We start from the raw sequence: 14,385 nt of genomic DNA, 5'->3' as shown, positions 1-14,385 counted from the left end.
AAGTGTGCGTGAGTAAAAGAGCGTTGATGGGGAGCGAGCTCCAAGAATAGATCAAGGCAAAGGACAGAAGAACGAGTGACTGTCTGTGGATGGTGGAATGCTGAATGTGATGAAGATAAAGAAGAGTTGGAGGGGGCCGAACTCGAGGGCCTTTATGTACTTTTTTCTTTCGGACGAACTACGTATCACAAGAAGAAGCCATACGTGACCATCCAAGGGCCTAGCCTGGATCCAGGATGCTGCAAGGCAACAGGCTAGTCCTTGGTGGCTCTCCTATATAGCAGCCACAAGGGTTCGCGGATCGGCAAGGATACCAGGAGGACAGGCGGCGTGAGAGGCATCATCTCGGGATGTATGTACTCCTGTGTTGTGCATGGGAAGAAAGAGGCTTGACTAGGTAGGCGAAGATCCGAAGCCTATGCACGAGCCTCAACGGGGATTAGCATGGACGCGTTCATTGTTGGATTTAGGGCCCGGATCTGCGCGGTGCAAACTAGGGCGAGAAGTAAAGTAATTCCACGTGGAGTGCGGTGGAAGATGCAAGGGAGATCGCGGGACTATCGGACACCAAGATCCCCACGGTAGGAGACTGGCGCAATCGGATTGGTGCGCTGGGTTAGATCCACTGCAACTGCATACACATCACACGCAAGGCATTTTCCAATATCAACGACAACAGGAAGTTGCAGGGGTAAATCCCCCCTATTATTCAAAACAGCAAGAAAACAATTGGGTATTGAGAAAGAAAAAGTGTATCTCATTATCGCGTGACGGACGCATAGGGGAATCAGGCAGAAAGGAAAACGCGCCCAAGATCGATAGATCACTTAGGTCCGAAGAAATGAATTGTTTTAGATTTCACCGCAGCTCGATCGTCCGAAGGCAGTGCCAAAATTAGTTGAGTTCTTGAACTTGATCTCCGGATCCGCCTCGCCCTGGCTGGCAAAGTCTTCCGGATCAGTTTCATTCGCGTCACCACTCGACCCTGACGAAGTGGAGAGAATCCGCCTCGCCTGATCCAGGAGTTTTTGATCGAGTTCGGTGAGGAAGCTGCTATCCTCCTTTTCGTCATTGGTGAGACCAAGCGGCCCTTTGAGGGCCGGGTCGTCAGGCAGATCGGGGAAATAAGAGTCCGAATTCTCTACAGGCTGCGTGGCATTGGTGACCGTGGGCGCAAGCGGGTCCTCCTCGCCCTCTAAGAGTTCCTCCTCTTCAGGCTTCTCAGTAGGCGAAGCTTCTTGCGTGGTTCGCTGGCTGAGGTCGCCCTCGATGACTGCCATTGGAGTGTGGCCGGCGTCCCTCACCAAGTTCTCATTGGGAGGACCTAGCTCGGAGAGCTTCAATTTGAGACTGTTTCGATGCTCGATGCTCGACCTTGCAGAACCCGGGGAAAGGGCGGTCGCAGGCGAAGACGTAGTTTCAAGGGGCGATGGGGACGGCGGAGTGATCACCCGCGCCACGACCCCAGGTGGCAACGCGGTCGACTTGAGCGTAATCCCGTCTAGCCTGCTGTCAAGCTTTTCGATCGGCACTGGGACGGCGTTCGAGCCAGAGAGATCACTGGCACGGAACTGCGAAGAGAGTGCCGCATCAAGGGAGGGTGGATTGTTACTTGTCCCTTCAAGGATCGGCGGCAGGTGGCTTGGGTCTGCGACCTCTGCTTCTAAGAACACCCGGGTTGGTCGGCCGCCAGGGCTCGATCCTTCCCACACCTGCGCCGACGTGAGGGCCAGACCGCCTTCTAGTGTTCCTGTCGTCCCATTATAATATGGTGTGCCAAACACCGGCCGAGGAGAGGTCGATGTAGTCACCGGAACCCCTTGGCCCTTAAGCAACGACTCCAATTCAGCAATCCTCGACCTCAGGACCCTCCGCTCCTTCTCCCACAGCTGTCTTTCCTGCGCAAAGAGCGCCCTCTCTCCCTCGAAGTTCGCACGCTGGCTCTCGAGGAGAGCTCGCGACTGGTCCATGTAGGACGCTTCGAAGGCGGGATAGGTGGGGGGGTTATTTGAGAATTGTGCGCTCGTGGAGGGGTTGCTGCTGGCTACCGATCTCGCGCGGCGTATTGGTGTCGCTGTCGGAGAGAAGCGTACTTCCTTGTAGAGACTGCCATGGCCTTCGGGAAGTGTTCGCACGGAGGATTTCATGTTGAAGGGTCGCACAACGGCCCGCCCGTGGGGAGATGTGCGATTAGAATAAATTTATCGAGCTGATCACGCGGTAGCGACGGTAGATCCTGCCGAGGCAGAAGATAGCAGAGAGTAAAAATATAAAGAATAATGGGGGCAGCAACGGTGAGTGTCTCTCAGCAGACACGAGAAGGTCGAGACCGGCAGTGGAGTCCGATCCAGCAGGAACCAAAGCGGTCAATCACGGCGCGTGTTGTTAGCTGTCAGCAGCATTTGCGGGAAGAGTGAGCTGCCACGCGGTCACCAGCAACTGGCGGGATGATGGAGTTGGACAGGTTAGGCAGGGCCGCATTAGGGCAACATTTGGACGAAGAAGATGATGATGATGATGATGGTGATGAATCGCGGGGAAAGCGTGGGAATTCAGGTGCAATTTTTGAGTTGGTCAAGTTAAGGCGAGCCGAGGCTGGGCGCTTTCCACAGTACCAGCCAGGCAGGCGGTCATAATAATACCTGATAAGGTACTACTATGTTAAGATCACTATCACCAGGGGATGAAGATAAGAGGAAAGACAAGGATGAAAACCGAAAGTTGTGAAAGCGACGGATGAAGAAACAGGTGATTGACAGGTCACGGGTAATGACGTCAGAAGCATGTAGAGAGGAGTATACACGGGAGTCCATTTGGTTGTGAGAGCTCGGTCAACCCTCTATCGTCTTGTACTCATATATATATCCAATACCCCGTGTAAACAAATCATGCATAATCCAAAACGCCGTTTTGCCCCAATGCCCAATGCCGGAAGCCCTGCGCCAAATGATCCCACCAGGGCCTAGCCTGTCCGTGGGCATATAATATGCACCATCAAATATCCATGTATGCCCTAATATCTCCCCAGTTTCATCATCATACGGGGATCCCCGGGAGGGTCATCACCTCCGACGTCATTCTGCAGGGTGCGTGGCTGGTCCAGGCCAATGTGTCAAGCGTCAAAAATAATTAAGCCAAAACCCTAAACCTCAGATTCGTCTCCACATTCACCACACCAGCGACGACAACTGTCGATACACGAGGGAATCCTTGCGGACACTCTTGCTGACATCCTTGCGGACCTTGTCGACGCAGCCGTAATCTCTCGGCTCCAGCGCAGACGGCGGCTCCGGGATGGGCGGGTAGTTAGGGACGATGGGGGCGGCGTCCCTCCACAGCGGCAAGTTCTGGATCTCATCGGCGAGATGCTGGTGGCCGGTCGGCAGCGGGTAGAAGCTGAGTTCCTTGCGTAGGGGCCCGAACCGAGTGGCAAGGTCGAGGACGCCGCGGGCAGCGAGCTCGCCGCCGCCGACGCAGGCGGAAGGGTAGTAGAAGCGCCGGTCGAGGTAGAAGAGAATATTTTTGAGACTGGGCAGCCGCGAGGCGAGCATCTGTCCGGCCTTCTCGTACTGTTTGATGGTGCGCTTGGGAACTCCGATCTGGGTATGTACGAAGAAGAAGACCTCAAAGCCGACGCTACGGATGCAACGGCGCGCGGTGTCGCTCAGCGTGTCGAGGAATGAGCCTAGCTTATCTAGGTCGACAGAGTTGCGGAAGAACAGCGTGTGTTTCGAGTACAGGTAGTCCTCGGTCTCGGCGTGGAGCTGGCGGTTGACGGCCATCATGTTACGCGCGGTGCCGTCCTCGTTCACCCAGCTGGGACACATGTTCAGGGCCCTGAATCGGCCGCGCGAGGTGAAGACATTGCCTCGATCATGGACTACCATCAACGGCTGGTCCATATACTCATTGGGCACAGTGAGGGCGTATTCGTAGATCTTCAGCCGCAGCTCCATGGGCAGTTGAAGGAAGCGCGAGCCATGAGACTTGAAGGACGGGTTCTCCGCGGGCATTTTGGTGGTTCTTGAGCACAGCAATAGAAAATAATAAAGGGCAATAATCCTGAGGCTCAATATGACTCTCAATGGCAAGCACCCGGGTGATCTACCACAACGCAATGGCGAGCTGGGTATCAAACGAATGAGAGAGAAAGGAAGACAAAGCTAGTAGATATCAAAAGTCTGGGCGGGGACGGTTTTCCAATTCGAATCCCTCGAAGGATTCGACCGTTCAGGAGCTACTATATATGTTCAACCAGGAGGATCGACAGCCAACGCCCGTCAACGTCGTGAACACATGGGCCACCATTCCTTTCTCCCACATGGCGCTTGTTCTGCATCATCGACTCCGTCGTCCACATGGCAGCGGTCCCTCCCTCTGCGCTAAATTACATTTGGATAAGCACCAATTTGGGGCCGCAGACGACGAAGCCAGTACCGGCGACTCATAGTAGAGACCGGCCCCCACTGGGGCACTGAAGGCTCGAATACCCTGCCGGAGAAATTTGTTGATCATGCAAGTCAAATCCTGAGGTGGAGGGCGTGGAATATCTATGCTTGATTGGGTGCACTGGGAACCAGGGGTGGGTGAAACTACCTGCGTACATAGCAGATGTCGGTCTGATTGAGGATAGCCCGGCAATCCTTTGTGTCCTTTATCATCCACGAGGTTGGAAGATCGGCACTTGCTTGCCACCTGCTGCGTTACCCACACGGGCATTTGGTGTTGTAATCTACGCACTCCCTTGTTAGGGCCGCAGCTTGCTTCAGCCGTGGAAATAGATATGCAGCATAAAAGTGGCATGGGTGGTGGTATGATTGGGGTGGCAGCGTGGATAACTCCAGTGGAGTCCTATTCATCTCTACACAGTTAAGGAAAACAGGATGTAGTAATTTAGTCTGTTACCCAATTAATATGGGAGCATCGCCTAATAATCCACTTGTCAACAGCTAACGCCCATGACGACGGTTCGACAGAGGGTCGAGGCCGGCCAAATTGGGGCGAAAACACCAGGGGACCGCTTCCTGCAACTCCACCGTTGCGACGCGAAGGCCGGAACGGACCTGTTCTGACGGCGATCTAATTCTTAGTATTCGAATCCTTCGCCGGTGGTGTTTTGTACTTATCGAGTGGTTAACCCCTCGCTCTGGTCTGGACCAGGTTGAAACACGGCCCCCGGGGGGCGGGGGTTGGATGAGCATATCACGTATGTGTGATAATAGGGCGCTAACCTCTCCGCACGACGATATGCAATAACATAACGAGTTGTCCCAACGGGGAAACACCGGAAAGGATCGATAGAATTCAACGAGGGATTCCTTCTGCCGGGTGAAACGGCAGCCTGTGGAGAATACCCCTTCCGTGTCCGTCAGTTGTTGATGCTAATCAAGATGAAATAAGTACGGCCTCCCCTGGGATCGTCATGCGGATGTAGGTATGTATCAAGGGTTCTACAACCTGACTGTCGCTTCGGGGCACTCCCCTATTGGGAAACGATATACCCTTCCAAATACAGTTACACTTGTCACTACCAAGTCTGGACCACTAACTACTGCATCCACCGATTGAGCCCGCCGTTCAAGTCTTGTAGACGCCAAGAGACCACGCTGCCCGCAGCACGGCCAATCCCCAGGCCATGCCGACGCTGTCCCACAGCACATTCAACTTGCTCCCCTTGACCTCTCGCCAACCTACGGGCACCTCGGCCACCGGAATGTGCGCAAACTCGGCCAGCATCAGCATCTCCACATCGAAGATCCAGCCTTCGGAGTGCATATATGGCACGATATATGGCAGCGCGGGCCGCGAGAACAGCTTGAACCCGCACTGCGTGTCCTTGATCATGGCTGTCCGAGGCGGCGTCATAAGCCACAGGATCAGATGGAAGGAATGCATGAGGAAATTGCGAAGCTTGGAACGCTATATTTCAGCCGATGTCAGCTCCTCCTAGTTCGATTTTTCCCAGTCCGGACTCTTTTCTTGTCTTACCTTCACCACTGCCTCGCTGCCCACCATGTGCGCCCGCGATCCGACAGCCACGCCACGGCCCTCTGTATCCTCGATCTCCTGGCAAGCCGTGACGAGCTTCCCAAGATCGGTGAACTTGCTAGCCCCATCCGCATCGGCAAACACGACGTACCGGCCCCGAACATGCCGCATTCCATGCGTGACGGCGCCGCCCTTGCCCCGATTATGCGTTAGATTGACCATGCGAATGGTTCCAGGAGGGATTGGGACGCCCTCGCGCGCCTGGGGAGTCCACGGCCCCGCGTAGCCCTTGGGATGCAGTGATAATTGATGGTCGCGCGCGAACCCAAAGGCCACCTCCTCCGTATGATCCGTAGACCCGTCGGAGACAATCAAGATCTCCCAGCCCCGATCCGCCGCCGAGCCCGTGGCGTGACCGTTTGGGGCATGTCCGTTCGACTTGCGTTTTCGCATCGATCGCGTTGCTACAGCGCCCGCGCTGCTGTCTCCTTCACCGGCTAGCTTCCCGTACATGCGTTCTAGGTAATCTACAGCCTCTTCGAGCATGCCCGTCAGGCGATCTTCCTCGTTGTAAGCCGGGACCACCACCGACACGAACAGCTCGGCGGGTTCCATCGCGATGGGGTTGGCTTGCGGGTGCTTCTGTTTCTCGGCGTCTAGAGCTTTGACCCAGCATGGTAGCGATTGTGGTTCGGTGACAGCTCCATCTTTCGCGAGGGTCGTGTACTTTTCCTCCTCTGGCAGGGGTTTTCGTGGAACGGGAGCGACGAAGGATAGAAAGAGAAAGAACTGTATTCCAGGCAAACAAGAGAGCAGTTAGCGACCTGTTAGAGACATACGAAGGGAAGTGGTGGGAAATGGGCTTACCAGGACAAACAGTCCTATAGCTGTCGCTGAGAGCGCCGCTAGTAGGATATGCGCTGGCACTCCTGACACGAGCTGGGCGCATTGGTGGCAGACGGCCCATGAGCTCGCCATGGTGGATGTGGGCCAAATGATGGAGACTGGCCAGAGATAAAGAGTGGCCCAATGGAAAGAGTGATACGGTTAAGGAACCGCCATGAATAATAATGAAGGAGCAAAGCAGAGAGGGGAAAGTTGGGGAAGGGGGGATGTTGATAATCGCCAGCTTGGCCTTATCGGTACCTAACGGCAATGCAACTCCAGAGTGGAGAGCCGGGTTAGGTGGTATTCTACCAATAGTTGGGTGTGCTTCCAATAGTTAGTTGGTTGATTAGTTGTCGTTTATAACTACCTATGTAGAGAGATCGGTTTCGTCTTCAGGTAAACGCTGGGTCAGGTATACGCTGGGTGTCCAATATATATATTTCTAGTGGTACACTCACCATGCACTCACCTAGACCGTAGTGGAGCTCTACATAAGTGAGAGCAACACGAAAGAACGAGAACGATAAATGATAAACCGGACGACGGACCCTCAATTCGATACTCGCATTACTTACCTCGGATTCGACACCCGAACATGTCGTGGAATGAACGCCCCCCGAAAGGTGGCTGAGCCATAACTCGAGAGTTGCCCACGCCTCGACAATCTCCCTGCTCACGCTGCGCCTCTCAGCCACGTAAGATCCCCAATGCCAGACACCCGCCCTCAATTTCAACGCATGCAAATACCGGTGTGATCCACTTGAGGGCTGGAGTGTGTCATCTCCCCGGGGAAGACTCGCGTGCTCTCCACAGCGACCACCACAGCCATGTCCGGGGCCCCAGCTCCAGCAGCTCTCAAACCGGGCATCCTCGTCATCACCCTCTACGAAGCCCGGGGACTCTCACTACCCGAACAATACCGCAATCCCTCTCTCCTCGATCGGACTCGCCGCTTATTAGCTCATGGCAGCCAGGGAACGCCCTCACTCCGGGACCGCGAGTTTGCCAGATACATGCCGTACGCTCTGGTGGATTTCGAAAAGGTCCAAGTATTCATCAACTCCGTCGATGGAACTTGCGAGAACCCACTCTGGGCCGGCTCCAACACGCAGTATAAATTCGACGTCTCCCGCGCCGCCGAGCTCACCGTGCACGTGTTCATCCGGAACCCAAGCGCGTCTCGAGGAACGGGACGAACACAGGATATCTGTCTCGGGGTCCTTCGCCTCCAACCGCGATTTGACACGGGGAATAATAATGGGTCGCGGAGCACTGGATACAGTGGAGTGGAGTGGGTCGATATGCAACATGGAACAGGCAAGCTCCAGCTCGGCGTCGAGTACGTGGAGAACCAACCCGGCAAGCTGAGCATCGACGACTTCGATCTGCTCAAGGTGATCGGGAAGGGCAGCTTCGGCAAAGTCATGCAAGTGCGCAAGATAGATACCAACCGCATCTACGCGCTCAAGACCATCCGCAAAGCCAAGATCATCTCCCAACGCGAAGTCATCCACACCCTCGCCGAACGGTCTGTGCTGGCGCAGATCAACAACCCGTTCATTGTGCCGCTCAAGTTCACCTTCCAATCTCCCGAGAAACTATACTTTGTGCTGGCCTTTGTGAACGGCGGAGAGCTGTTCCACCATCTCTCGCAGGAAGGCCGCTTCGACATCAACCGCGCGCGCTTCTACACCGCCGAGCTCCTCTGCGCCCTCGAATGCCTTCACGGCTTCAACGTGATTTACCGCGATCTCAAACCCGAGAACATCCTGTTGGACTATCAAGGCCACATCGCACTATGCGATTTCGGGCTCTGCAAGCTCGAAATGAAAGACGAAGACAGTACGAATACATTCTGCGGCACACCGGAGTATCTCGCACCAGAACTCCTTCTCGGAAAAGGGTACAACAAGACAGTGGACTGGTGGACGCTCGGCGTGCTTCTATACGAAATGCTCACTGGCCTACCACCCTTCTACGACGAAAACATCAACGAGATGTACCGCAAGATCCTAATGGAGCCACTCTCTTTCCCCGGCTCGGACGTCGTCCCACCCGTGGCCAAGGATCTACTCACGAAACTTCTCAGTCGCAACCCAGCCAACCGGCTCGGGGCCAACGGCGCGCCAGAAATAAAAGCTCATCCGTTCTTCCATGCAATTGACTGGAGAAAGCTGCTGCAGCGGAAATACGAACCGACCTTCAAGCCGAACGTGGTACGCACACAACCCATGTCCTATCCCTGTACAATAACATATTCAAGACTCGAGATTTGCAAGCTAACACGATACACAGGCCAGTGCCATTGACACAGACAATTTCGCATCTGTTTTCATCGACGAGCCCGCGCAGGACTCGTGGAACGATGATCCCATTCTCTCGCAGACCCAGCAGGGCCACTTTGTTGGCTTCAGCTTTCGTCAGCCTGTTGCCGGCCTGAATGCTGCGGGTGGGAGTATTCAAGATCCGGCCTTTATCCGTGGCTCCCAGTGAGGGGCTGGCAAGGGTTAGATGGTTATAGCATTTTTGTCGCATGATGAATGCATACTGTGGTGTTTATGAGCGAGTTACTATTGAGTTGCGGGCACTGAATAGTACTCTAGTAGTATAATTCCCGGTCGAATCTCAGCTTCTACAAATGTGTTTGGGATCAGGCCAGGTGAGAATTGCTAGGCTGGGTGAAATAAATATGAATCCAATCCAAGAGCATAAATTACCGACACTCACTTCAGCTCTTCCTTCTACTCCATCTTCTCTCTCAGTGCTTGCAATACAGATAAATCCCACCCCTCAATATGACCAATTACTGTCCGTCGGAACATTAATGCTAGGAAACCATCCAGGTACGAGGGAAAGAAGAGATCCATTGCTTTCCGAAGCGGGTGGGCCTTAAAAAGCTATATCCCTGGTGGCCTAATGGATGCAACCTGGACTCCAAATAACGGGGATAAAACACTCCACTAGATGTGGCCTCTTGATCCAGGGATCCAGGGAAGTTCCTTCGGCGTCCTCTGCATTACGGGATGGTCCATGTATAGGATTGTTTATTGAGAATAAAGAGGATTCTCCATCTAGAGATCCCGTCTGTACTTAGTGGGATGCTGTATCAGGTCTGAATTCATGGAGAGATACACAAGAGAAAGGGAAAGGTCCACCACAAACTACGTTGTAGCTCCTGAAGCGCTCCCATGATGAGAAATCATCCGCATGCAAATTCAATCACATGCTATTCTCCAAACGGGCAAAAGCTCATAGTGGAATGACCATCCCTCAGACTCCGTGCATCTCAACATCATCGGGTGGTGATTTCTCGGTGGTGGTCGAGTCTTGTGGTGTGCTGGTGAGACTGCCACAAGATTCCGCGATCGGTGCGGATACTAGAGCCAGGGGAGTTGCTGTGAAGCGCGGGGTAGTAGAATCGTACGAGAGCCAGCGGCCGAACTATTATCGTCAATTAGCCAAGTGTTCCTCTTTCTTTAAAGTCAAGAACGAACCGTTGCAAGCCGGACACCTAGCCAGAGACACCGGTGTTTCCTTGGAATAACTGCAGACGGTTCCTCAATGGTTGGCCTCTCGTCCTCATCGGGGGCATCTTCGAAGAATCCCTTTGGGTAGTATAGTCGGCTCCATACTTGACCGCGGATCTGATAGTCTTCGGCGAGTTGGTGGGTGACTCCATCGTCGAGATGGGGGAATGATCCGCTTTCGATCTTTGAAATGTCGATGTCGGGGCGGATCAGAGAGTTTAGGAAAGTGGAGATCCCCGTCCACGGGATCAGTTGTTCATAGCGTCGCATCGCGGAGGGGTGAAGTGATAAGCACCAGAGAAAAGCCAGGGAAATGTGGATACTCGGGTACATGTTTGGATCCCCGATTTGGCTGATAATAATGGAGAGGGTGTGTGATGTGAGAGAGGCTCCCATGGTCGTGGGAGAGTCAATTGTTGGAGGGCTAGAAGCTGTTGTGCTAGATCTCCATTGCTCTTGTGCAGAGGTATAAGCCTCTGTAAGACTAGCGTGTTGTTGTTGAGAGAACGCTTTTGCAATGGCCACTTCGGAATCGCCATATTGAAATATTGCGGCTAGATTACAGGAAGTAATATAGACACCTTGTTGGCCCTGTTGGCCCAGACGTCCAATATCCTTGCGAAGTAATGACAAAAACTCATTTCCTAGGGCGACGAATTGCTCAGTTGGTCGACCAGTGAAAAGAGCTCCATGTGCTGCAACGAATGCTGTAATCATCGTGCGTTTCTGAGATGCTTGTTCATTCAGTAATGGATTGAAGAGCAGAAGGGCGCTATCCTTGGCATAAGGAAATGGTTGGACGCTGACCATGGCCTTGGTGTAGTAAAACAGCTGCATGAGCATGTCTGGACGTGCGAGTACTGCGAGGTGATGCTGAATCCGGCCAACCTCGGGGTTTCTGTCAGAGTCCTTGCTGTACCAGTATCGCGATACACTAGCCCAGACCTCGCGATCGCGCATGTCAGTATCTTCAACGGCCATGCGATACCGTGCCAGATCACCGAGGCATTCGATCCAATTCTCCTTGTAGGTAGGCACGGTCTCTAGCAACAGCGTCATCATCGAATAGGCGATATAGATGAACGAGAGCATGTACTCCAGGGAGTCCTGGAGCTTGTGGCGCAAGAGTTCGAGGAAGGAGTGGATGCCGTAGCGCCACATTCGAGCGGGCATGGCATATTTCTCCGCTAATCGCTTCACGACTGGACTCGCCGATGGGTGCTGGGAGGCAAGAAAGAAGTCGTGGTGCTCATACAGCAAACTTCGATGGACGGCGATCATCGCTTGCCATTGTTGGGATGTCAGAACGGTCATGGATTCTAATACTTGTTTGTCGAGCTCAATGCACTTCTTTTCCACCGCAACCAGCCCGGTATAGATCTGCCGAACTTCACCGATCAATTGGTCCTCCGTGATTGGATTGATTTCCGGCTGTCGAAACATTTCAAAGGGCGTGTTGGTCTCACTATCAACTGCATCTTGGCCCTTTTGGGTAGCCTGCTCGGTATTTCCCGAAAGTGCACTTCCATCCTGTGAATTCCCATTTTCGAGAGCAGCAGGTGGGTGAGTCGGTTGCGGCGGCTGCGAAGGGTCATCGCATGCATCTTGCGCTACGTCCATCTCAGTAAGGATCCCAGAGGTCACGTCCTTCTCGGAACTCCACCCCTTCGCGCCAGAAGACACAATGTAGGAGCTTAATTGCCGAGGAGAACTTGCAGAAAGCCTCCGCCGCCTCGGTGAAGCTCGAAAGCTGCCCTGGCGGCGAAATTGCGCGGTTAACGCTGCATATGCGCGTGGTGAGCCCTTAACGGCTCGTGCGCTTCGACTACTGATCGTATCCAGAGTACAATCGTCCATCAGGACACTAGTGGAATTTGCCCGGCCACTGGAGAGCGGGGGACTGGCCGAATGACAAGCCCGGTTGGCCATAGAAGATTTTGGGGCGAGTCCTTCCGATAGTAATAGTCCCATCGATCTCCTGGAAAATGATTAGGTGAGAAAAAAGCAGGCGGAGAGATAGAACTTGCCTGGGCGAAACTTCGCCACGAAATGTTTCAGGCGTCCGGAGGACGCTGGAGTCTCCGGCGACGCCGTGTTTGCGGAAGGCGCGCCGAGCTGGCCTTGTCTCCGTCCGGAAATATGGAGGATTATCACCCATCCTCTATTTCAAACATGATGCCATCTAGACTACTGTATAAGCTGACAGGCCGTTGGTGGTTGGGGGGGGAGGGAGAAAGGAAGAGTGTGAGAAATGGCGGGAACGTCCGGGGGTGAACACACAGTTTTCTTTGTCTTGAAGTATAGAAATTCGGCGTCCCTGATTATTGCAGTTGGGGAAACGACTACTAGGGAAGAGGGGGCGCTTTTAAACAGGGACGAGGCAACGGTCCACCGAGCTAAAAGGCCCTGTGGAATGGGCGTCCGTGTGATGTGCCAGGGGCTGGTTGCCTTTTTGAGTGCACCGTCCACCCGTAGTTGTCAGTTCGAAATATTCGCGACTACAACCCCATCGAATCTTGACTCGTTTGTCTACTCCCAACACTTGGACACGCTCGTCGTGGATGCCACGGAATGCTATTGTTGGCTGCCTGCACAATGACACTTCAGCCCCCAGCGGATAGCTCAGACTTGTCACGCATGCCCATGGTTGTTTCGCGCCTATCCACAGGGCCTCGTGTTCAGTTGCAGAGCAGCGTAAGCGCTGCCAACACTTTTCAATACTACCGCCCCATGTCTCAATCACTTCGTCACTTTTGCATCTTTGGTGTTCGGGAAGTGGTCTTGATTTTGGGGGGGGGCTCTCCCTTGCTGAACCTTGCGCGGCTATATGCGCCTGCTTGTTTTCCGGCCGTGACCGCTCTTTCAACCCCATCCAGGCTACCGACCCTAAGCTGTGGCTGAAGCCAATGGAAAAACAAGCCCCAATCCTTTGAGACTTCCCAAGTACCTGGGTGGGCCGACAGGATCGCCCCTCTTTCTCTTCCGATCTATCCCTTGGATCAATTGTTTGACGATCTCTGCAGTGCCGTGGAACTCGCCTTGGAAAAATTAGATCAGTGGCTTTCACTGGAGCATCACGCCGATGGCGAACAGAGTTTCGATCTGATAGGATAGTCCAGTGAGCCCGCCCCCTTCCATCTGGGGTCAAACACCTCAGCGTGTGCCTATTGCTCCCTACGCACCTCATTGTGCTCGAGGCAGTGCCATCACGAGGCATAGATGGGGCTAATGCTGCCAATAAACTGCAGGTGATGGGTGAACACATGGCTCGTCTAGGACCCAAACACGGCATCCAACATGCAGATAATAAGATACAGAGTCGTCCGCGGGTAAATGATTGGAGTCCTGCAATCTCCATGTCCATGTCACATTTGGCAGTCTGCAGATCTGTCTATACAACGTGACAAAGTTACTGATATGATCATCTCGGAAATACGAATTTGGCCATGACAGCAGCCAGCCCTGGAATAAACAACGGTCTCGAACTTTTTAGTTGTATCTTTTCGATCCACCCGGGCATCTGCTCCACACCAACTTCAACCTAGGCAACCAACCATGGGGAGAAATTTGAGTGTATTATTTACTATGCGCAGCGTGATGGCATTTGTCAAACCCCTTCAATGCAGCCGTGGCTGATGTGGGCGCCAACGCTGAGCTGTTTCGTGTAGTCCCACCAACATCACACCCTGAAGAGGTCTATAGCATTGCCCTCTATACTTCACGTGGCAATCTTGAGCGCCAGTCACCCGGCCCAGCCAATCGCGATGGTGCGGAATCAATCGTGCAGGTTTGGGGAAATACCTCCGCGCCGTAATACGTTGAATCGGGAAGTCCGGGTGCTATTCGGTCAGTGCATGGTTGATCATGGCTTCGGAGGATTATACTGTGTTTGGGGCTGTTGCCTAACTTATAGAGCTCCTTAGTATTACGTCTCTCTGACCTGCATATTATTATTTGTGGGATTGTCTTTTTAGATTGATAA

The 14,385-nt window shown here is 53.5% G+C and overlaps 5 protein-coding genes across 5 annotated transcripts; 1 reads left to right on the top strand and 4 right to left on the bottom strand.

The window, feature by feature from the left end:
* Positions 1-851: 851 nt before the first annotated feature.
* N7474_001810 (uncharacterized protein) lies at positions 852-2,147 on the bottom strand (the record flags this gene model as incomplete). Its single annotated transcript, XM_057193225.1, has 1 exon — positions 852-2,147. The coding sequence occupies one exon, from the start codon at positions 2,145-2,147 to the stop codon at positions 852-854; it is 1,296 nt and encodes a 431-aa protein (XP_057058178.1).
* A 1,020-nt stretch (positions 2,148-3,167) lies between these two features.
* N7474_001809 (uncharacterized protein) lies at positions 3,168-4,013 on the bottom strand (the record flags this gene model as incomplete). The annotated part of the gene is made up of 1 exon (XM_057193224.1): positions 3,168-4,013. The coding sequence occupies one exon, from the start codon at positions 4,011-4,013 to the stop codon at positions 3,168-3,170; it is 846 nt and encodes a 281-aa protein (XP_057058177.1).
* A 1,564-nt stretch (positions 4,014-5,577) lies between these two features.
* N7474_001808 (dolichyl-phosphate beta-glucosyltransferase) lies at positions 5,578-6,966 on the bottom strand (the record flags this gene model as incomplete). The annotated part of the gene is made up of 3 exons (XM_057193223.1): positions 5,578-5,919; positions 5,989-6,777; positions 6,856-6,966. The coding sequence occupies 3 exons, from the start codon at positions 6,964-6,966 to the stop codon at positions 5,578-5,580; spliced, it is 1,242 nt and encodes a 413-aa protein (XP_057058176.1).
* Positions 6,967-7,703: 737 nt separating this feature from the next.
* N7474_001807 (serine/threonine-protein kinase) lies at positions 7,704-9,369 on the top strand (the record flags this gene model as incomplete). The annotated part of the gene is made up of 2 exons (XM_057193222.1): positions 7,704-9,092; positions 9,172-9,369. The coding sequence occupies 2 exons, from the start codon at positions 7,704-7,706 to the stop codon at positions 9,367-9,369; spliced, it is 1,587 nt and encodes a 528-aa protein (XP_057058175.1).
* A 777-nt stretch (positions 9,370-10,146) lies between these two features.
* N7474_001806 (uncharacterized protein) lies at positions 10,147-12,374 on the bottom strand (the record flags this gene model as incomplete). Its single annotated transcript, XM_057193221.1, has 2 exons — positions 10,147-10,317; positions 10,371-12,374. 2 exons carry the CDS (start codon positions 12,372-12,374, stop codon positions 10,147-10,149), a joined length of 2,175 nt encoding a protein of 724 aa, XP_057058174.1.
* Positions 12,375-14,385: the final 2,011 nt, after the last annotated feature.

The sequence above is a fragment of the Penicillium riverlandense genome (genome assembly GCF_028828495.1).
Source record: "Penicillium riverlandense strain IBT 135883 chromosome Unknown utg000001l_segment0_segment0, whole genome shotgun sequence".
NCBI classification, from domain to species: Eukaryota; Fungi; Ascomycota; class Eurotiomycetes; order Eurotiales; family Aspergillaceae; genus Penicillium; species Penicillium riverlandense.
Note: the sequence above shows the minus strand (reverse complement) of the source record. Positions and strands in the feature narration are given on the sequence as shown.